At 42.6% G+C, this 20,738-nt stretch overlaps 9 protein-coding genes across 9 annotated transcripts; 4 read left to right on the forward strand and 5 right to left on the reverse strand.

Annotated features, from left to right (window-relative positions):
- Window positions 1-123: 123 nt before the first annotated feature.
- Window positions 124-1,080, reverse strand: F4817DRAFT_337664 (uncharacterized protein). Its single transcript, XM_049303326.1, has one exon. The coding sequence runs from the start codon at window positions 483-485 to the stop codon at window positions 300-302; it is 186 nt and encodes a 61-aa protein (XP_049158888.1). The 5' UTR covers window positions 486-1,080; the 3' UTR covers window positions 124-299.
- F4817DRAFT_108786 (uncharacterized protein) lies at window positions 124-1,366 on the reverse strand. The gene is made up of 3 exons (XM_049297447.1): window positions 1,142-1,366; window positions 524-1,025; window positions 124-471 (listed from the first exon to the last, which is right to left on the reverse strand). The coding sequence occupies exons 1-2, from the start codon at window positions 1,143-1,145 to the stop codon at window positions 682-684; spliced, it is 348 nt and encodes a 115-aa protein (XP_049158889.1). The 5' UTR covers window positions 1,146-1,366; the 3' UTR covers window positions 124-471; window positions 524-681.
- A 506-nt stretch (window positions 1,367-1,872) lies between these two features.
- F4817DRAFT_108807 (putative oxidoreductase) lies at window positions 1,873-3,663 on the forward strand. Its single transcript, XM_049297449.1, has 3 exons — window positions 1,873-3,358; window positions 3,484-3,564; window positions 3,631-3,663. Exon 1 carries the CDS (start codon window positions 2,103-2,105, stop codon window positions 3,228-3,230), a length of 1,128 nt encoding a protein of 375 aa, XP_049158890.1. The 5' UTR covers window positions 1,873-2,102; the 3' UTR covers window positions 3,231-3,358; window positions 3,484-3,564; window positions 3,631-3,663.
- Window positions 3,621-4,488, forward strand: F4817DRAFT_358781 (short chain dehydrogenase/oxidoreductase CpoX2; the record flags this gene model as incomplete). Its single annotated transcript, XM_049306071.1, has 2 exons — window positions 3,621-4,209; window positions 4,292-4,488. The coding sequence occupies 2 exons, from the start codon at window positions 3,621-3,623 to the stop codon at window positions 4,486-4,488; spliced, it is 786 nt and encodes a 261-aa protein (XP_049158891.1).
- A 483-nt stretch (window positions 4,489-4,971) lies between these two features.
- On the reverse strand, window positions 4,972-6,810 carry F4817DRAFT_108790 (putative catalase Cat). Its single transcript, XM_049297448.1, has 2 exons — window positions 6,480-6,810; window positions 4,972-6,391 (listed from the first exon to the last, which is right to left on the reverse strand). The coding sequence occupies exons 1-2, from the start codon at window positions 6,702-6,704 to the stop codon at window positions 5,099-5,101; spliced, it is 1,518 nt and encodes a 505-aa protein (XP_049158892.1). The 5' UTR covers window positions 6,705-6,810; the 3' UTR covers window positions 4,972-5,098.
- Window positions 6,811-7,293: 483 nt separating this feature from the next.
- F4817DRAFT_337669 (uncharacterized protein) lies at window positions 7,294-9,052 on the reverse strand. The gene is made up of 2 exons (XM_049303327.1): window positions 8,505-9,052; window positions 7,294-8,400 (listed from the first exon to the last, which is right to left on the reverse strand). Exons 1-2 carry the CDS (start codon window positions 8,777-8,779, stop codon window positions 7,650-7,652), a joined length of 1,026 nt encoding a protein of 341 aa, XP_049158893.1. The 5' UTR covers window positions 8,780-9,052; the 3' UTR covers window positions 7,294-7,649.
- On the reverse strand, window positions 9,046-11,201 carry F4817DRAFT_337670 (putative oxidoreductase). The gene is made up of 4 exons (XM_049303328.1): window positions 11,107-11,201; window positions 10,710-11,045; window positions 10,131-10,654; window positions 9,046-10,070 (listed from the first exon to the last, which is right to left on the reverse strand). The coding sequence occupies exons 2-4, from the start codon at window positions 10,975-10,977 to the stop codon at window positions 9,078-9,080; spliced, it is 1,785 nt and encodes a 594-aa protein (XP_049158894.1). The 5' UTR covers window positions 10,978-11,045; window positions 11,107-11,201; the 3' UTR covers window positions 9,046-9,077.
- Window positions 11,202-11,375: 174 nt separating this feature from the next.
- Window positions 11,376-13,520, forward strand: F4817DRAFT_108842 (tryptophan dimethylallyltransferase 1). The gene is made up of 2 exons (XM_049297450.1): window positions 11,376-13,012; window positions 13,082-13,520. Exons 1-2 carry the CDS (start codon window positions 11,853-11,855, stop codon window positions 13,227-13,229), a joined length of 1,308 nt encoding a protein of 435 aa, XP_049158895.1. The 5' UTR covers window positions 11,376-11,852; the 3' UTR covers window positions 13,230-13,520.
- A 733-nt stretch (window positions 13,521-14,253) lies between these two features.
- On the forward strand, window positions 14,254-15,789 carry F4817DRAFT_337672 (putative ergot alkaloid A). The gene is made up of 3 exons (XM_049303329.1): window positions 14,254-15,142; window positions 15,210-15,409; window positions 15,462-15,789. The coding sequence occupies exons 1-3, from the start codon at window positions 14,725-14,727 to the stop codon at window positions 15,705-15,707; spliced, it is 864 nt and encodes a 287-aa protein (XP_049158896.1). The 5' UTR covers window positions 14,254-14,724; the 3' UTR covers window positions 15,708-15,789.
- The last annotated feature ends 4,949 nt before the right edge of the window (window positions 15,790-20,738 follow it).

The following is a 20,738-nucleotide window of genomic DNA, read 5'->3' on the forward strand; positions in this document are numbered from 1 at the left end:
AAGTGCGCTATAATTATAGCGCTTACGCCAGCCAATCGGACGAATTTTCATCCGTTTTTTTGTTTTGTCGGTTGCGCACTAATGGTGCACCGTAATCTACAGCGGCCAATGTAACTTTCCTACCTTTTAACAAGACGCTCTTCATGAAGTGATATTAAATAACGCATACTTATTCACCGCAAATGTGGCCACCATTGCTAAACTTCCCATGTCCTCGCAATCAATAATCGAAAAATCCCCAAATAATTTCCCTTCGAAAATAATAATTCAACCTCAATGTCTCAAATTCTTGAGCATATCTAACCAAGGCTTCCCGGAGTTAATCTTACAGTCTCCTTCGTGACACTGTCAAGGAGCTTCATCTCAAAAAGGGCGCGCATAGTTATTATACCATCGCTATTCGCTACGGCATTCTTGATTTCCTCTCTAATATCTTCAATAAGTTCGGGACGAGTTACGAGGTCATACAGACTGAATATTAGCATTAGCTGATTATCAAGAATTTTTTCTCACATAGACTTACATGGATACGATTGTCAGCGCTGTCGTATGGATAGAAGCTAACTCAAGGTTCAACTGAACTGTGGATATATAGTCTTCGGCCAGGTTGAAATCTTCACGCCTGTTCAACATCCACTGAAGGATATCATCGGGCAACGGTTGCCCTTCTTTGGCCATATTTTACCTCTCAGTTATGACCGGATCCAGGAGCTCCTTAACATTTCTTCTGTGCTCTGCAACTCGTTTCAACTCAAGAATGAAGTACTGTTCAATAGGCCGCAACCCTGGTGACCACTTCTTCAGTTTCGGAGTTGCTGTGAAGATATCGACTGTGAAATTTATACTGCTGTCAACATACTCTTCTCGACGACAGAAGTCACTTGCGACAAAGATGCTTCCTAAAGCTATAGCAGTTATCAGTAGGTTGGTGGATGCCACGTGAACTGAAGTCCAATCATCACATCTCGGGAGCACTTCAATAACTGTGCGCCCCATCTCGGCTGCTAATCGAGCATTAATGCGAGCTGTAACCAGTGTCAGATCACGATCGTCGTACTGCAAGTAATACATCTATCTAAGCTATGAGTAAGATCGCTTCTACCTAGTGACATGGGACTTCTCGAAATAAAGGGGTACAAACACATCCGGGCCAACGTCAAGCCCTGCTAGGTGTCGGGCAATGGCTTCTGAGATTTCGTCTAGCTGTTTATAGCTAAAGTCGCCGTCCCACGCGCATACCGTAGGAGTATTTGGCTGAGATAGGCATTGCTCATGGATAAGGGTGTCAATGCAGCGATGACATTTCTATTCCATTCGTATATGTCTGATTTATCCAGATCACTCAAGAAATGTAATTGGTCACGTCCCCATGTTGAAATGGGTGGTCAGGGGACTACTTTCAGGTACAGTACATGGGATCTTGGCATGGAATGTATATATAAGAAGGACCTCCCTCCTCACTCATACAGTTAATAGACTAAGTCAATATTTAAGTACAGCTCATATACCGTATCTTTCAGCAGATTCCTTAGTCTGATTCTTGGAAGGTGGTATTAACTCTGGCTGTTCTTCAATTACTACGAGGTGTCACTGACTTGGTAATGCAATGTTTTCTTGCAACGTTCTTGAAGCCTGGATCTGTCAATTGATGCTTCCGAACGGAGTTCAGACCCGAAGGAGCGACGCTGGGTCTTTTTGCGGCTGGGACGAATTATGAATAATGACTTGTATCATGATCTAATATTTTCGGCTGAAAATTTCGGAGAGCCTAAGACCTCAGCCATTATTAGCGTTGTGTACCGCATAACCCATATTCGTGGCTGCAATAGCTCCTTAATCACGGTCTCAGACGATCATCTTAGCTCAAGTTAACTAGAATACGCTGTGGCTTTACGCTCTTTCTAAAAAGACATTGCAGTGTGGTGTAAACACGTCTGCTATATAATCTCATGTTTGACTGATAGATCAATATTCCTGTCTCACGCTTCCTCGAACCGATTTATAAAGAAAAGAAGTTTCTTCTATGTACTCGCATCACAACTTATTGTATTTCATCAACAGAGTAGAAAGCGACTCTTGCTATCATTATTCTATTTGCTGAAATGGACGCTTCTTCAAACCTCCTTAAGCCTTTGCAAGTCGGACGCTGTCGACTGCAACATAAAATGGTTCTCTCTCCTATGACCCGCTTTCGCGCTGATGACGACGCCGTGACATTACTTTTCGTCAAAGAGTACTACACACAGCGCGCAGCTGTGCCTGGGACTTTATTGATCACTGAGGCAACTGCAATCTCAACCCAAGCAAAAGGGTTTGCCAACGTCCCTGGAATCTGGGCATCGGAACAGATTAACGCCTGGAGGGGAGTTGTGGACGCGGTTCATTCGAAAGGATCATATATATGGCTTCAACTCTGGGCCACAGGGCGCAGCTCTGAGGTCGAGGTACTAACCGCAAACGGATTCGACCTCACATCCAGCAGCGCAGTTCCTGTCGGACCAGACGATCCCACTCCGCGTGCTCTGACAGAGACCGAGGTACAAGTCTATATCGATGAGCATGTGCAAGCTGCCAAGAACGCCATACTCGCGGGCTTTGACGGCGTCGAGATTCATGGCGCTAATGGTTTCCTAATCGATCAGTTCACCCAGGCGTCCTGTAATCAACGGGTCGATGGCTGGGGTGGAACGATTGAGAAACGCGCCCGATTCGCGCTTGAGATTACCAGTAGAATTGTCGATGCGATCGGTGCCGATCGCGTCGGCGTGAAGCTTTCACCGTGGAGCACGTTCCAGGGCATGGGAACTATGAATGACTTGGTTCCCCAGTTTGAGTACATCATTACCCGCCTTCGTGAGATGAACATCGCCTATCTCCATCTAGCCAACTCCCGATGGGTGGAAGACGTTACGCATCCTGACGCCGATAACAGGACTTTTGTTCACATGTGGGGAAAGTCGAAACCGGTTCTGCTGGCAGGGGGTTACGATGCGGCATCAGCGAAGCTGATGGTTGATGAGACGTATGCCGGGTATGACAACGTGGCTGTCGTATTTGGCCGATTATACATCTCTAACCCTGACCTACCGTTCCGCGTGCAGCACCAACTTCCACTTCAACCCTACGATCGTGACACGTTTTACCTTCCGTTCTCAGAGAAAGGCTACCTGGACTATCCGTTTAGCAACGAGTTCTTGGCATCAGGGTATACCGGGGATGTGCAAGGGTAAATCGTTCACTAGGTATACACCGGTCATTTCAGCTTCAGAAGATACTTACTTACTCAAATTATCCAATATTGTACTTGGCGTATGTATCATTGTCCCCAGATAGTGACGTCTCATAATCGAACAAAATTGTAAGACAAAAACTCGAGACCCTGACCTGTTTATTTTTCTTTTTTTCCATGTCCCTTTTCATCTTCCCCGTTTGGATGCATGATATAGGAAAAGCAATCCTAATATTTATTGATGACCTACCTAGATGCTTATATGTCCGTGACCGCCATAGCTACATCATCTAGGTATATGATTGGATGATACTAATCAAATTTCCTTTACTTTGGTACAAATCCGAGATTGCGAATGTACTTTTGCCCTTTAATATTCTTACCACTAATAATGGCTACAGTCACAGGTGGGATTTTCGCCGTCACGGGTGGACTTTCCGGCATTGGAGCTGCGACTAGCCGTCTTTTGGCGGATCGTGGAGCTGCTTTCATCTGTGTCGGCGATGTTTCGTCCAAGAATCTCGTTCAGCTCAAAAACGAGGTCAAAGAGCTCAACACGGCGACTGTTGTTGACTTTACTGCCTTGGATGTGACGTCTTCCCAACAGGTAGAGCAGTGGATACAAAACATTGTTACGAAGTATGGCGACCTGAACGGTGCAGCTAACATTGCTGGCATAGCCCAGGGAGCGGGTTTGCGAACGACCCCTACCATTCTTGCAGAAACCGACGCGGAATGGAATCAAGTCATGAAAGTCAACCTCGACGGAGTTTTCTTCTGTACTCGTGCTGAAGTACGAGCAATGAAGGACTTGCCTCCTCGAGATCGCAGCATCGTAAATGTTTCCAGTATAGCGGCTTTCTCGCACTTACCAGATGTGTATGCTTATGGTACATCTAAAGGTGCTACTGCCTATCTCACCGACTGTGTTGCGGCAGACGCTATTTCGTTGGGAATTAGAGTCAATGGTGTTTCTCCAGGTAAGTTGTATATTTGGTCTGCTTTTGATAGTTTTGTACTCAGCTGGTTCCGTGGGATTCATCGCTTACATTGTCCTAATAGGCATTACAAATACCCCAATGCTCCCAAAGTTTATGCCAAGTGCCAATTCATTCAAGGATGTGGAAGACTCATACAAGCGTGAGGGGTTTTCCTTGATCCAACCTGAAGATGTTGCAAGAACGATAGTTTGGCTACTCAGCACGGACTCGCGGCCGGTCTACGGAGCCAATGTGAACGTGGGTGCTGGAAAACCTTAACAATGGATGCCACGATGCAAACATGAGAGTATTAGAAGGGACTGCGTTGTGGTATCAGGAGCCGTATCTACGAACTAGTGGCCGCGAGCAGGTTCCGGGTCCATACACGAAAGTGCTCTTTGTCCTATCTACTAGTCACCTAGTCCTTGCTGGCTCTACCACTAGACTACAGAACGGCTATTTTGACGGAGTAATTGGCTAAATCGACAGGGTTTCATAGGTACCTATTAGAGATCTTAAGTCTGCTAAGACAATTGTATCAGAGCTCTCAACTTTTAACATTGAACTTCAGCACTAATGAACTGCTTAAAGATCACTGGCTATGAACAGCAAAGTTATGCCAAGAGGTGATTCATAAGTTTATGCCTGATTATTATGGTATAGGTTAGAACAAGAGCAGTGCACTCAAAAGCTACTGTTAGTCAAGTGGAGGAAACTGCATCACATCAAAGACGGTTTATGATCCATGGTATTTTGGTCTGGCTCAATTGTCGAGTCGTTTCTCGGTTGTTGGCTTTAAACCGGTAACATAAATTGGGAAATGACAATTTGATGGACCGTCAGATAGTTCTATTTACGACTATGAAATTGTTGTCGTCCAGTCAAGAAACTAATTTGCAGATACTAAAGACTCAGTGGCATCCCGTACTCGCTCCATCAGGTCGGTGGCAACCAATTGCAACGTCTTGTACACCTTTTCCCGGAGATCCCGGTCAACGTTGACCAAGGATTTGGACATGTTAACAACAATGGTGTTTTGAAACTCAGGAGAACGCAGGGTAGGGAGGATTTTCCAAAACTCTCTTGGCCACTTATAATCATTTTCACCCACGTCCAACCAAGCCTGAGAATTAACCTTTGCAAGCCACTCATCCAACTCTGTATCACCGTTGACTGGCTTACCATAGTTCATTGGGCGAGAGGCCGACACGAATCCAGGGACCTTGCCGTAGTTATCGCCATGCACGCCGCTGCCGTCACGGAGCTGAGGATTATAAGCATTCTTGGGCCTATTTACCGGGATAGACTGGTTATTTACACCTAGGCGGTAACGTTGTGCATCTGGATAAGCGAACATACGAGCCTGGAGGAGAGGGTCTTCCGACGGCGCGACACCGGGAACCAGGTGGGATGGTGAAAAGGCCAGCTGTTCTACCTCGGCGAAGAAATTTTGAGGGTTGCGATTCAAAGTGAGCTTTCCAAATGGCCTGCCTGGAATTACGTCGATATCTGGCGGGTAGTTGCCCAAGTTCCAATGCTTGGTCACATCAAAGATATCGAATCCAAGCTTGTCAACATCTTTAGGATCAACTACTTGCACGTTGGCGGTCCATGTCGGGTATTCCCCTCGCTCTATGGCTTCGTAGAGGTCGCGCGTGGCTGAGTCAGGGTCGTCTTGCTGGGTGTTCTTCTCAGTCTCTCCTTTTTCGAAATTTGGTCCCTTGTCTGAAGAAAGGAAGAAGTGCACGTATTTCCACGATCCGTCGGGCATGGTCCATTTGAAGGCATGGCCAACGTAGCCACTCATGCTACGGTAGTTGAACATAGACCCGAACTCACTATACAGCCACAGGACCATATGTAGAGATTCATGGTTGTTGCAAACCCAGTCCCACCACATATTGGGGTTTGCCAAATTGGATTGAGGGTCCCGTCTCTGCGCGTGCACCAAGCCTGGAAACTTGATAGGATCGCGAATGAAGAACATGGGAATGTTCAAACAGACCCAGTCCCAGTTACCTTCCTCGGTGAAAAACTTGACAGCCATACCCTTAGGGTCTTGCATGGACTCGGCTGATCCGCGTTCAAAAGTTGTTGTTGAGAAACGCGTGACGCAGGGTGTCTTCTTTCCCACACCAAGCAGCATGTCAATGTTGCAAATATCCGAAATATCATGTGTGACCTGATAAATATGAAAAGAGTCAGTTAGCCTTGTGTTGCCACGGTACAACAATAATGTTTGTTTCAAGGAATCTCCAGGGAGGACTCACTTCGAATTCCCCGTATGCTCCGGCACCCCGGGCATGGACGGTGCGTTCCGGAATCTTTTCTCGATTAAAATGAGTCAAAGACTCGATCAGGTTGAAATCTTGTAATAAAAGATGCTTCCCATCCCTCAGTGAGCCTTCCGGCTTCGCGATAGGGCACCCACTTGCGGTCGTGAGAGTGGGCGTTGGGATGTCATCGCGAGTTGCAGTGCCCGCAAGGGAACCCATTGCTTCTGTGCTGTATGGTTCCTAGTGCAAAAGTTTGTTGTTTGAGATGAGATGGTTGAGAAAAGACTGACTGAGGAAAGACTTTGACCCGGAATAGTTCGTATCACATCTGACTTGGTCGACTTCTCCTTTCACGTCGCGAAATGTAGGACTTCCTAGAGTCAAGACGCAATTTGCGCTGGCCATGGATTCTTGACCGCCTCGCTCGGCATCTAAATCTTAGTGTCATTTGCAACCTGAGTCTTCCTGGCGGTAAGCAGGCAATATTTCTGCAGTCTCACTGTATGTGGTATTGACTCATCAGACATACGGTAGGGTATGTTCATCAGACTGCTGCTAAAGCGAAGCCTACATATGATCAGCATTCAGATCTCCCAAAGCATACCCAGGTACACTAATGCATGTTTTCGCACACTAAGTGTAAAAAGCAATTCATGCAAATCAAGTTTCACAGGAGAGTTCATTTGGTATCCCTACGCTGTACCTCCCGGTGTATCCCCGTGGCGTATCTCCGCAATGTATCTCCGTGCCGCGATTCCTTTTTTTAATTGTCTATACTTTTGATTTTTTTGGACTGCATATGACTGGCGTGTAGTCGGCGATCACGGGTCGGAATGCTCTATTAGACATGCTGTATGAGACTGCCCTTGAACATAATGTGGCTGGCAATTTTGGTTCACAACCCCCAAATCGTCATCCAAGAGCTGTGCTATCTAATACGCCAAGGTTGATGACTTTTGAAGATTCTCTCATGTCTTTAATATATTAAAACCTCTACCTCGTAGGTGAGCTAAAAAAGAGTGAAATTCATTTGGTAGTTATCAGCATGGGTAACGATTGCGATCATTCAATGGAGCCTGGAGAATTGTAGGAATATCAAATAGCTATTTTAGAACGATGATGTGCCCCTCCACGAAATTATCATTCTGTTTCCGTTGACGAAACTCATTTTGCGTCAGGTTGAAGCTGAAAGAATGCAACGTCACAATTGTCTCTCGACCAAGTTGCAACGCAACTAAGGCCTGCAGCTTCGAAGAGTGCTTTCACTTCTTCCTCGGCATATTTATAGCTGCATCCAAACCGAACTTTCTCATGCTTGTTAACAATTATGTCATGTAGAGGCCCTCCAAGTCTGATGTCTTGACCCTTTGGTATCAAAGATGCCTCATGTCTGCCGAGGATAAAATTCCATTCACTGAGATAGTTCCATTCATCTGGGGAAAATGCCGGTCCGCTCTCATCCCCCTGGCCCATTAAATGATTCGCGTATCCTAGAGCAGTCAGTGCGAAAGGCACAACACCATCAGAAGTGTAGGCTCGTAAGATCTTGGTGGGTATCTTGCAACTGTCTATGGTGATGAGGATGCTGCTATTTTTAGGATTCTTTGAAAGTGCTTTAGTCGAGATTTGACTGAGAAAGGCAGCTGCATTCTCGCGTGAGAAATTTCCAATCGTCAGGCCAAGCAAGAGTATGTAGTGAGGCAGATCACGGACTTCTGGGGCGTCTCCGAGCCAGTGGATTCCGTCTTCGAAAGTGCCATAGAGGGCACCGAACCGAACGTATTTGAACATTTGCATCGGGATCTCCTCCATACTGTGGCGGAGCTGTTCTTCACTGAGGTCCAACGCGTAGTATGTGACCTCCTTCTCCTGCGCTTCTAAAGCTTGGAGGAGAAAAACTACTTTGTCGAGACTCCTTCAAATATTCATTCTGTTAGTTTCCAACATGAAAATGTGAATCACACAAGCAAAAGTAAGGTAGCGTGGCGCAATCAGAAGGCGTCCGAGGTCTTGACTTACGCACTACCCAAATCGACAATGACACTATGTTTAGCAATCCCGGATGCCATTTTATGAGCCTCATTTCTCAATATTTGCATCTCTTCAAGCCTCGGATAGAAGTCCGGTCCGCGCGAGTGTCGATCCCAGTGTACCAGACCATCGGAACTGTAAAAGAGGAGGGCAGGTAGCGTCTTTGGTTGCTTCGAAAGACCGTCGAGAACCAGCTTGGGAATATCCGTCTCAAACTTTGAACGACGAATATCGGTGACTGGTAGAGAAGTCTTTTGGTGCATGTTCGGTGAGCTTATAGTTCTTGTAGCAGGTAAACTGACAATGCTAAAATTGTTCAATGAACGTCGATGCTATTCCAAAGACCAGATGAGATTACCGGCGCTATATATGGCCGGGGCGAAAGTAAAAAAGAAAACAGGACAATCGGCAAAAGGGGGGATAATGAACCGGAGCTAGAAGTACCTAAGGTGAAGGACAGGGAGGGTTGGATCAGCCAATATGCCCTGTGTGACACTTAAACGACCTAGTACGAGATCAATGTGCAGACTTCAAATAGGTAAAAGCTGAAATTCAAGTTAACTAAAAAAGCCACAGAGCTTCCAGAGCTCTCTCCAAATAGCTCGGATGTATTCTACACAACCCCTCTTCGTCCCAATACTCACTCCCAACTCCCAATTTTGTGGTGAACAAGCCATCTTTATCCCAACGTCGTTTAACTTTAAGCAATTGCTGGTAATTGCTGCCCCAATAGAGATTCTGGAAGTTCTCTTCACTCGGAAGCCCTAAGTTACGATAAGACACTCTGGATTCTTCGTCCATCGAGTATAGAATGGGCATCTGAACGTTCGATAATTCGTTCATTACATTTGTCTTCCCTGTAAAGGATGCCGTGACAGAACGTACGAAAGTAATTAGTTGAGCAGAGGAACGCCACGCTGGATGTAAAGAAGTTTTCCCCACCTCAAGCTCGTTTACGTGACCTCCCAAATTACTTGTGAACAAAATGTCTCCAGGAGACATTTGGATTTTCACTAATGTCTCTGCCAACTTTGCAGGCCATTCAGGAGTTCCAAACACTTGATTTGAAACCAGAAGGGATCCCGAAAGTATTCCATAGTTCTCGGGATATATATCAGCAGCCTTCCGAAGACTAAAGCTACCCTGAGCCAGCCACTCTGAAGATATCGAACACACGAGTCCCGCACTGCCGTCCGGACACTTGAAGCTTGCTCGCGTCTGCTTCTCGGCCATCGAAGTATCAGTTGTGTTCGGGAAGTGGACCGTTAGACTCGCTAGACCTGAGCTATTGGATGAGCGTTGTAGAAGGAACTGCCCAGGATAACGATTCTTGTTCATTGTTTGTAGAGTCGCCAACAAGCGACTAATTGCTTCGGTCCATTCAATGTTACTTGTTTTCTCTGATGAGATAGATATCGTAGTTGATGTTAGTGGATCATCTGGGAAGAGGCGTACGGTCGCCTGCGTGACGATGCCGAATGTACCACCGCCACCACCTCGTAGTGCCCAAAAGAGATCTTGATTTTGATGCGCATTCGCAACAACAACTTCGGCCTGAGGCAAAATTAGCTTCAGAAACTGGAAGGAGGAGCATCGTTCCCTAGTTCTTCATACCTCTGCGGTAACTACCTGGTATTCCAATACATTGTCTATTGCCAGTCCTCTAGCATAGCTGAAAAAGCTTGACACTCCACCGCCTTGTAAGAAACCTCCCACGGCACCCACACTTGGACACTCTCCCCCAACCAGGGATAACCGTTTTGCAGCCGCTTTCTCATATACTTCCCATTGCATCACGCCGGCGCCTATAGTTACGGCGGGACCACCCGAGCTCTCGGTAGCTCCTTGAGCTAGGAAGTCCTCGTGAAACTCGAGATTTTTCAGTTTATTGGTATGTATCTGAAATGATGATGGCCCGCTTGATCGTCCGGCTCCATCGTGCCCTGTGTTCTTTATCACTAGACGGAGATTATGTTTCTTGGCGAACAGTACAGCTTTCTGAATGTGAGAAGCGGATCGTACTGAAGCAGAGTATAGAGGTACTCGGCCTTGATGGCAATTGGATTCTGGGTCTGAGAAAATATGGCATGATTCGTTCTGGAGCTTGCCACCCTCCCAAACCCAGTCTTGGAGCGAGGCTATCGCATTGGAGATAAGCTTCACCTTTGTGAATTACTAATTACCGGAACTTACCTGGTTGTGCTGCTCTCCACCCACTATCGAGAGACAGACGTTTGAGATCTTCGCAGGCACGGCGATCAAGAGCTAGGTGATGACACACGTGTCCGATAGGCTTCAAAGGGAGGAGGTTGCCGTCGACGGAATTTTGCAGGGTTGCCCATTCGGCTTCATTTGGCCAACATGGTTCAAATGGCCTGCATCTACAAGGCTCCTGGGTAGGAATCAAGAATGATATAATGGTCAGGCCAATTCCGGCAACCACAGTAAATGTACGCAGCATTTTTAGGAGAGTCGACAACTACCAGGATTCGACTATTAAGAGTGGATATTGCAAGCTATGTAAGGTATCTATGTTTTATGAAATTCAAATGAGCGTCCATAGGTATTCAAAAGTTCAGCCTCTGTTTACCTCGCGTCACGGAATATGCCATATCGAAGAATTGATACGAGGAAATGAAAAGAAACGTGACTCTCCTTAGTATACAGAAGGCCAGATTGGGGGGCCCTACGCATTCCATTCTGCTCGAATGACGTACTCAAATAAATCAAAACCTAACATAGATGCACTAGCGTACGGCCTTTTTCCATTAAAAAAAAGAAAAACTGACTGTGCAGGAAAGAAACTCGGAAGTCTGTCTCCCGTCCTATTCTAGGTAGCTCACACGTTCACTAGCTTCTGTCGAGCTTGATCTGTAAACTTTTGTCCACTTATTGTCTGCCACGTACTCAGGACTCCCATCTTCTATTTCTCTTCAGCTGTACGTGGCAAGAGAATCATACGCCCAAAAAGCTGTTTTGAGTATGGTCACATTCGCAGCATGGCGTTATACAGGCAAAACAGTCTCGGAATTCAGTGGCTTAACAGTTGGAATGCACTGTTTGAAGATCAGTCGATTGTCCGTGAAATGAATTTGTCCCTGGCGGATTCCCGGTGGTGGATCGGTGGTGAAGAGTTTATTTGGTGAAAGCTCAGTACGGCAAATATCTTAAAAAGCGGCGCCATTGGGGCGATTCTCTGCTTGTAACTTGTCACTTATCCTTAGAAACTTTACCGCCGTCTCCTGCACCGGCAACATCTATCATAGTCCCAGTTAAGAAGATTCTCCATCAATACCTACAACCCTCAACGCAGTGCTTCATCCAAAGCAGCCCAAGATGCCCACACTCTTCTCGAGTGTGAAGCTCGAGAATGATGCTTATAATATCTTGAGTGATGTATTTGACTTTCCGAATAATGAGCAAAGACTTTGGTGGCATTCCACGGCCCCAATGTTTTCCAGTATGCTCCAAACGGCCGGCTACGATACACATCTGCAATACAGACATCTTGGACACTTCAAGAAGCATATCATCCCATACTTAGGAGTTTACCCCGATAATGAGAATGACCGGTGGCTTAGCATTCTCACACGATATGGAACCCCTCTGGAGCTGAGCCTGAATTGTTCCGATTCACTTGTCCGATACACATATGAACCTATAGATGAAAAGACGGGTACACCTGAAGACCCCTTCAATACTCATGCTATTTGGAACGCTCTACGGAGTTTGAAGAAGGTCCAGCCAGATTTAGACACTGAGTGGTTCAGTTACTTCAAGAAAGAGTTGACTCTGAATTCCGAAGAATCGGCTCACTTGATGAACCATGGTCTCGTGCAGGGTCAGATCAGAACCCAGAACAAACTGGCATTGGACCTGAAGGGAAGCAAGTCCATGGTCAAAACCTATATTTACCCGGCTCTGAAGGCATTGGCGACTGGCAAGTCGATACAAACCCTCATATTTGATTCTGTGGGGAAAATGGCGGAGAAATTCCCAACCATTCAACCGGCGTTGGAGACGCTGGAAAGTTACGTCAAGTCAAGGACTGGGCCATCAAGCACCGTTACCACACGTCTTTTCTCTTGTGACCTTGTGGAACCGGGTGTTTCTCGAATCAAAATATACCTTTTGGAAATGATGGTGTCCCTAGAATCGATGAGAGACCTTTGGACCCTGGGGGGGCGTCGTAACGATAAGTCTACCCAGGAAGGTTGGGAGATGATCGAAGAGCTTTGGGAACTCCTACAGATTCCTCCTGGACTTCAAAAATATCCTGAACCATATTTACCTCTACACACCACACCATGCGAGCAGCTCCCGACAATGGCCAATTACACACTTCACCATGGGGAATCGATGCCTGAGCCTCAAGTCTACTTTACTGTCTTTGGCATGAACGATATGGCGATTTCCCAAGCTCTGACAACGTTCTTCCAGCGAAGAGGATGGTCAGACATGGCTCAAAAATATACGGACAGTCTCAGATCATACTAGTAAGTTTGAATTGCGAACTGTGAGATAGCAGAAGAACATCAGGACGCTAATGTTACACTCTATGATAGTCCTTACGATGATCTCAAGACAATGAATTGGTTGCACGCGTACATTTCGTTTTCCTATCGGAAAGGCAAACCGTACCTCAGTGTCTACCTACAAACCCTCGAGACCGGAGACTGGCCACTTCGTAAGTTTACAAAATTCTATTTGTAAATAATCTGAAAAGTCTAACTTCTCGTAGTCCATCTGAAATCGACAGGTGCTGCCTCGGAGTCAGCAAACGTGGTCGATATTCACTAGGAGCCCCTGATATTCTACTTGGAGTATTCATTTGATAACAAGGGAGATGTATCAGTAGGGACCCTCATTTTAAATGCGCAAAGAGAATTTTGCACTTCTCATGTTTTAGTTTATTAAAAACTTGGTGGCATACAGTATGATCCGAGTGAAATTATGCTTGATCAGTGAGTCTAATCTTGCTTGATGCCATGTACGAAATGCAACATAGGTTTACCTGTATTGGTAAACAACTCGATTCATTACACCGCCTAATCACCTACCTAGCGCTATGTGTCCTTCTGCTTGAACCTGATCTTGCTTTTCAGAGATCTTGCTTTCCCAGAAACCTCGTCTGCACCCCACCAGGGATTGTCACATTTCATATTACCGGACCACGCTGTCTCGGAAGGTTCATTTAAGGTTCTTATTTACCTACCTCTACGGAATACGTATTGCCCGCTCTGGCTACATCCATTCAGCTACAGCCGCACTGTCGATCACTTCCCAGACGGTCATTAACGGGTTGATCCGCGTAAGGCGGTGAATATACGCGCATTCCCGTCCCAGCCGTGTGGATTGTAGCCGTAAGGCTATCAACTACTAGCAATTAACTATTGACACTAGTTGCTTAAGGGCTGTTTCGCATTACAATGGTGTATAATACTTGCGTGAAATTTGCATTACAGTCGCAATGTCATCACCTGCGCAGCTATTGGCCACTAGTCATTACCGGGCCGCTCCGCTTAAGGATAGTTAATATAACAGAAGAGGTGTGCGTTTAGCTTTTCAGCAATTAATTAATCGTGCATTGCAGCGGGCATATTTTCGGTGAAGTGCACGGCCTAATCACGAGCTTCTCGATCTCACCGAGGGCGGATGGAGTGGCGTCCACTAAAGATAGTTTGAAACATCTGTCCTTGGCTAGGATAATAAGCCCCGATAATTCTACTAGTTGTATGCCATTTTCCGGCACCATTCCTACCCGGTCCGGACATGCCGTGCGGCTTGCATGAACCCGAAAGTTACCACCGCCAACCGGCCGCTAATCCGGCCGCTAATCGGAAAGCGGAGTATCGCCGCGGAACCAATCGGAATAGCCCTCCCTTGACCAAAGACATTTTGCGGACCATACAAGTCGATCAAATAAGTAAATACTTGATGTTACAGTCTCACTAGTACACTTCTTTTTTCAGCCACATATTTACGAAGAGGTCAAGTCTAACGAATTTAGTTGGCGTATTTCGAAACCAGGTGTCAGAAATAATTCATTAGTGGGATGTTTTCTTTTAAACCCTTGCTATATTTGATGTGCAGGCCGTGTGATCAATCCGTAGCTCTTCATTTAATTTTTCTCGTCGTTGCAAACACTAGCTATCGTACACAATCTAATCTGATTATCAGTCTACCTTAGAGTCTCACAACTACCAAAATGACCATTCTATTACTTGGTTCAGGAGGCAAGACTGCCAGTCGCATTGCACCGCTCCTCCACGCTGCCAACCTCCCATTTCTTTTGGCCTCACGCCATAACTCACAAACAAACCCCCACCCACACGCATACTTCGACTGGACGAAAGATGCTAGCTACGCGAGTCCCTTCGAAAAGGCGCTCAGTACGGGTATTGGCCCTATCTCGGCCGCTTATCTTGTTCCGCCACCCATTTTCGACTTGGCCCCTCCCATGATCAAGTTTGTGGACTTTGCACGCCAGAGAGGTGTCAAGAGATTCGTCCTCCTTAGTGCAAGTACTATTGAGAAAGGGGGACCAGCAATGGGCCAGGTCCATGCGTATCTCGAGTCCCTTGGGAGTATCGAGTATGCAGTCTTAAGACCGACATGGTTTATGGGTACGCTTTCTGTCTTATTTCATTCTCCAGGTAAAAATAGCCATATCTCACAATAGCGGGACCGTAGAAAACTTTTCTGCCCCAAACGAGCTTCAACGAGCTGCCATAGAGCAGGAGAGTCTGGTGTATTCAGCAACTGGTGATGGCAAGATTCCGTTCGTCTCCGCGAACGACATCGCCCGAGTCGGTTTCCGTGCCTTAACTGACGAAAAGTCCCATAACACCGACCACGTCATTCTTGGCCCCGATCTACTGTCATACGACCAGGTGGGTTACTTGCCATATCCTTCAACGACTTTTGAAGCTAACCAAGCTCTAGGTCGCGGCAATTCTTACTTCTGTTCTGCACAGGAAGATTACTCATTTAGAGCTGACCGAGGCCGAGTTAGGGAAGCGGTTGGAGTCCGCAGGCATTCCTGTAGACGATGCAAAAATGCTTGCTGGGATGGACATCATCATCAAGAATGGCGCTGAGAACAGGCTAAACGATGTGGTGGAGGCAGTGACAGGGAGACCACCGCAAAATTTTAATGATTTTGTTCGGGAAAAGGATAATTGGGCTTAGTGGAGTCAGATATTTGGATATTTTCGACAAAAGAAGTAGATACCTCTTTAGACTCGAATAATTGATCACTTACCTTGCTCAATTCTCTCGAGAGTACTTGATTGTTGCGACTAACCTCTTTGGCTTTTCCGTTGGATTTCCACCTTACTCTCCTTACCCTGACCCCGTCGTTTCGCGATACGGTAGCCGATGTAACGCCAAATATCCTCGCTCTAGCCTTTGCGAAGCTTTCTTCTGATATTCCAGTTCTGCAGCTGGTATTCAAGCTGACTCTTGCTAGTTGCTGTTAGATTGGTTATTCATGTGATTAGGCGGAAGCATACCTTGCATGAATGTTCTGAGACTGTAGCCACTCGAGTATATCTGTCAGGATTCTAGATGAGACATCTAGAACAAAGGAACTGTTCAGTACCTTATGTATAGACGAGAGATCTTCATAGGTAGTTTAGAGTTCCTTGCGGAACAACGAAGTTGTTTCCATACTGTTTCGTTCCACCTCGTGACAATATCGGAGTTACTGCGTTTTTCTAGATGTATCATAGTGCTTATATGGTGTTTTTAAAGCAGCCAGTCGGCTTCAGTCTTACGTGTCGGGGCCATCGTGTTATTAAAGATACTAAGGTAGAGGAGATGGATCATGAGGGTTATCAGAGATTTGAAATTGCAGGTCCTATATATAAGAATTCATTGACAATTAAATATCAAGTAAAATACAAGAGATTGATGGGCATCTCGTCGCAATCACCCTTCGAGTTATAAAAGGAAGTAATTCAGATACGGCATTCCTGGGGTTATAGATTCTTTTTCCAATTATTGTTTCTAGTATAAAAAGGAGACTCAAGGTATCCCTTAACTAAATATCGTGAGCATTTATCAAATTTATGTTGACCTCTTTGCTAGCAGGTCTTTCATGATGGCGACGAACTTAACATTGAGGCAATAATTGGGCTGGTGACTCTTGTTATTGGCCTTCCCGCGGCTCCCCTAGCACTATTTGAGTGGAAGCGTAAAATGCACCACCGATGTACAAGCCGTATGTTGATGTATTTACTTATTCATAGATGGGGGTCTTAAAATGTACCTAGCTAATTAAGCCGTATGATTACATCCAGGACAACTTTAGTATTTTCCCCAACACTCGAGTACACCATCGAATGAATTCCAGCGCGCAAGCCTAATCGAGTCAGGTGTCTCGATGACCTTAGGCGTGTACGCACTACTCGAGATTCATGGAGGACAAAGTTGAGAAGTGGAGGCCGATGGAGGTATACCTCGAGTAAGAGGTAGTCGGGCGATTAGGCCTTAACCGGATGGATGCCATGCTATTGTGATTATTCGTACTCGAAATACCCAAGAATTAAAATGATAGTCTGCTATTATTCGCCGAGTCGCCTATTTCTCACGCTACGTCCCTCGACTATCTCCTCCGAAAAATGATCTTACCTGCCCATAGGTACCTTAGGTACTTAATATTTGAGGTAAGTTCCAAGTGCCCTCTATCTAAAGCATCTTAAGGTTACTAAGTGTCATGTTCGTTAATGGAGGATGCTTACGCAGCTTTTCACGGCCCAATACTGCTGGAGGTTAACTCTAACTAACGTTATATTAGAACAACGAAGATATTTCGTTTAGGACGTTAGTTGGTATTGGCGAAACAAACTTCGGGTGGGTTGCCACCTGGCGCTTGGGAATTATCTACTCTCGGGACAAATGGAAGGGCTCTTGGCCTGAAATTCTCTTAACTCACCGATAATATCTAGAGACGGATAATTTCTAGGTAGGTATGCATCATGGAAGTGTGAATATACGAAAGTACCTAAATTATAATATTTCGTTGAGCCTTTCTCCATTTTTTTAACAATTCTATTTACTAGATACCCTACCCAAGTCTTACCGTGACGGTTGAAACCGCCCAATATTCCTACACTAGACACCAAGTAACATGTACTATAGGTTAAATTATAATTATTATCTAAAAGGGATTGTGCTTCTTACACGGGGTTCTTAGCTTTATCCTCGCGGAATATTTCTTATCTAACCCCTACAATCTGCCCCTTTATAAATTTACAATCCAGGTTTTACTCACTTTAGATGTTCTAAACTATGACGACTTCTTAGTTAAGAAATGTCACGAATAGACATACGTAAAAGATGATACAAGAAATGAGGAAATAATAGAGGTTAGTTAAGGTGGACTTAGCTATGGGTAAGACAGTGTGGCTATTGCATTTATACGTTAGGATAATACTACTCTGTCTCTCAGCATTTGGGAGGCTTGAGCAACAGTCAACTTCATCATTACTATTTCGAAAGATTCATTTGATATCTTGTTGCCTAAATCGATTGCAAGGTTCTAAATGATCCAGTCTAGGTCATTTTATATAGGTGACCAGGTACCTAAAGTACCTAAGATAGGGACGCAGCTATCTCCTAAATATGTGAATGCACATAATTTTACTTTGATCTGCAATAGATTTAACATAAGTAGGTACCTACTTAAGGCAAGCCTTATTTGTAAAAAAGTTAACAAGATTAAATGCCATATTTGAGTGGGTTTTCGTCAGGTATTTTACCCACGTACGTACCTCCCAGAAGCAAATTCAAGGGTAGAAGGGGATATGTGCAACAAGTAAGCAACCAATACATGTGAGCCCCTGAATTTAGACAAACACACCCGAAGCTGCATATGCGACAAGACTTCGTGTAATTGATACACACTGAACTATGGTGACTTGGGACGTGTTTGTCATGCCTGAACAATTGCGTGACAAAAATACACATCCCTTACTATTGTACAAGGCGCTTTTATCATTTCTTAAACTTTATTGTGACATACTAATAAAGTGAATAAAGTGAATTCTTCTCAGAACTACACATATATAAATACCCTTGAGTTCCAGCAATATCTCTCTCCTCTTAACAAATCATTTCCATATATCAATCTGCCTACCACACTCCACCAAGAATACCTGATACGTACCTGATTTATCTCAAGCTACCATTATTTCTATCCATCATGGAGGCAAAAATCATGCCCATATTCTCGGATATAAGAAAGTGCGTTGAGTCAAACGTTGCCACTGATGACATTTTGAGCGATGAGCAACGAGACTTGTTGGATCAGTGCCTCAAGGAGATCTCCGATTACTATTGTACCCTTGATATCCTAAGATCGGCACTAGACGCTGATTCTGAGCACTATGAGACCTACACTAAAGAGATGGCTGAGGGGAATGATCTCAATGACTTCATTATAGCAATCATAGATAGAAGCAACCAGCTGAAAGAGGAAAAATAATAAGCCAGTGGGAGACAAGCACCCATCGATATTAAGGCAACTCAATTAGAAAATACCTCTCTAAGGGGGCCGAAGTGGTTGGTGCGCCTCTGGGGAAGATTATCCCCCTTTTCAGTTACAAGATATCTTGTCAAGTACCTTGGGACTTGTTTTCTTAATTGATAATTATTGACATTTTACCCACTTTCAGTAACACTAAATTCAATGACATTGATCTCGACAAGTACGCAAGCGGCTCATAGTTATTATAAGATTTATTGCTATAAAAACCTTTGATATATACCGTGGCAAACTTAATAAAACAACTCATATACTTAAATATGCATGCATAAGTAAATAACTTAATATTTTCTTTTTATATTAATGGGTTTAAAAATTAATTATAAAATGTAACGTATAATTAATTGTTATAAAACGTTTTAAATTTATTTTATTATTAAAATTAATTAACTTTATTTAAAATACGGGTAAAAATATAAAAACATTTTTTATCGTAAATATTTTAATGGTTAAATTTAACATTTATTTAATTTATTTTTTTTTAATTTATACTTTTATAATTAAATTTTCATTTAATGTAAAAATTGTTTATAAACTTTTAATAATTTATTATAACATTTATTTAATTTAACGGTAAAACTTTTAATTGTTTTTAATTAATAATAAATTTATATTAAATAAAATGTTTATTTAATATATATAAAATATAATAAAATAAAATTTATTATTAAATAAATTTTTAATGGTATAACGGTTATTTAATAATTTATTATTAATAATTTTTTATATATTAAATTATTTTAATTAAAATATTAATTATTTTAATGTTTAAGTTTATAAAAAGTTATTATATTAAATTTTTTTTATAATTTAAATAAAAAAATAATTTAATGGGTAATATTTAATACGTGCACCACTTTTTAAACGGTTTAATTAAATATACGATTTATATATATAAAATTTAATTTAATATTTTTATTAAAATTAATTTTAAAAGTTAAAATAACTTTAATTAAATATATTATTTAAATGTAAATTAAATTTTAATACAATAACGCCACGTGATTACATATATAAATGTACGTGATTTAATTACATGATTTAACGATAAATTATTAAAAATAAAAAAAATAAACTTTTGTTTATATTTTCGTTTTTATTTTTGTTTTTAATAAAAGTAAAAATAACGGCGTTATAAAAATCTTATTTAATATAAAATTTAATAAATTAAAAAAGAAAAAAAAAGATTTTTTTTATAAGTTATTTTAATAATGTAATTAATGTATAAATAAAATAAATATAATAGTTTATTTAATAATTTATATAAGTTTATATAATAATAATATTTATTAATAACTTTTTTATAAAAAAATTTTTAACGTTTTCATTAATTTAATTTATTATAAATATATTATATTTTTTTATTATGTTATTAATTTATTATATTTGTTATATTATTAATTTATTATATTTTATTATATTTATTATATTATTAATTTATTGTATTTTAAAGTTTTTTATTAAGTTTAAATTATTGTGGGAAAATTTGTAATTATTTTTTTAATATATTTATAAGTATTATTTATATTTTAATATTTTTTATTTTATTTTTTTTAATTATTAATTTATAGTTTTTAAATTTTTTAAGTGGTGGTTTTGATTTTTTTAATGTAGTTGTAAATATAATTAATATTTTTTTTTTAATTTTTTTAAGTTATATATTATTTATTTTA

The sequence above is a fragment of the Daldinia loculata genome (assembly GCF_022478755.1).
Source record: "Daldinia loculata strain CBS 113971 unplaced genomic scaffold F4817scaffold_25, whole genome shotgun sequence".
NCBI lineage: Eukaryota > Fungi > Ascomycota > Sordariomycetes > Xylariales > Hypoxylaceae > Daldinia > Daldinia loculata.

What these genes read in the sequence shown, in the direction of transcription:
- F4817DRAFT_337670 (XM_049303328.1), bottom strand. Translation starts at nt 10,977, where the DNA reads ATGCTGCGTACATTTACTGTGGTTGCCGGAATTGGCCTGACCATTATA. An exon ending in GTGGAGAGCAGCACAACCAG is followed by an intron (nt 10,655 to 10,709) that starts GTAAGTTCCGGT and finishes CCAATGCGATAG; the next exon opens with CCTCGCTCCAAGACTGGGTT. An exon ending in ACCAGGTAGTTACCGCAGAG is followed by an intron (nt 10,071 to 10,130) that starts GTATGAAGAACT and finishes ATTTTGCCTCAG; the next exon opens with GCCGAAGTTGTTGTTGCGAA.
- F4817DRAFT_337664 (XM_049303326.1), bottom strand. Translation starts at nt 485, where the DNA reads ATGCTAATATTCAGTCTGTATGACCTCGTAACTCGTCCCGAACTTATT.
- F4817DRAFT_337672 (XM_049303329.1), top strand. Translation starts at nt 14,725, where the DNA reads ATGACCATTCTATTACTTGGTTCAGGAGGCAAGACTGCCAGTCGCATT. An exon ending in AAGACCGACATGGTTTATGG is followed by an intron (nt 15,143 to 15,209) that starts GTACGCTTTCTG and finishes GCGGGACCGTAG; the next exon opens with AAAACTTTTCTGCCCCAAAC. An exon ending in ATCTACTGTCATACGACCAG is followed by an intron (nt 15,410 to 15,461) that starts GTGGGTTACTTG and finishes ACCAAGCTCTAG; the next exon opens with GTCGCGGCAATTCTTACTTC.
- F4817DRAFT_337669 (XM_049303327.1), bottom strand. Translation starts at nt 8,779, where the DNA reads ATGCACCAAAAGACTTCTCTACCAGTCACCGATATTCGTCGTTCAAAG. An exon ending in ATTGTCGATTTGGGTAGTGC is followed by an intron (nt 8,401 to 8,504) that starts GTAAGTCAAGAC and finishes GAATATTTGAAG; the next exon opens with GAGTCTCGACAAAGTAGTTT.
- F4817DRAFT_108807 (XM_049297449.1), top strand. Translation starts at nt 2,103, where the DNA reads ATGGACGCTTCTTCAAACCTCCTTAAGCCTTTGCAAGTCGGACGCTGT.
- F4817DRAFT_108790 (XM_049297448.1), bottom strand. Translation starts at nt 6,704, where the DNA reads ATGGGTTCCCTTGCGGGCACTGCAACTCGCGATGACATCCCAACGCCC. An exon ending in GAGCATACGGGGAATTCGAA is followed by an intron (nt 6,392 to 6,479) that starts GTGAGTCCTCCC and finishes CATATTTATCAG; the next exon opens with GTCACACATGATATTTCGGA.
- F4817DRAFT_108842 (XM_049297450.1), top strand. Translation starts at nt 11,853, where the DNA reads ATGCCCACACTCTTCTCGAGTGTGAAGCTCGAGAATGATGCTTATAAT. An exon ending in GACAGTCTCAGATCATACTA is followed by an intron (nt 13,013 to 13,081) that starts GTAAGTTTGAAT and finishes ACTCTATGATAG; the next exon opens with TCCTTACGATGATCTCAAGA.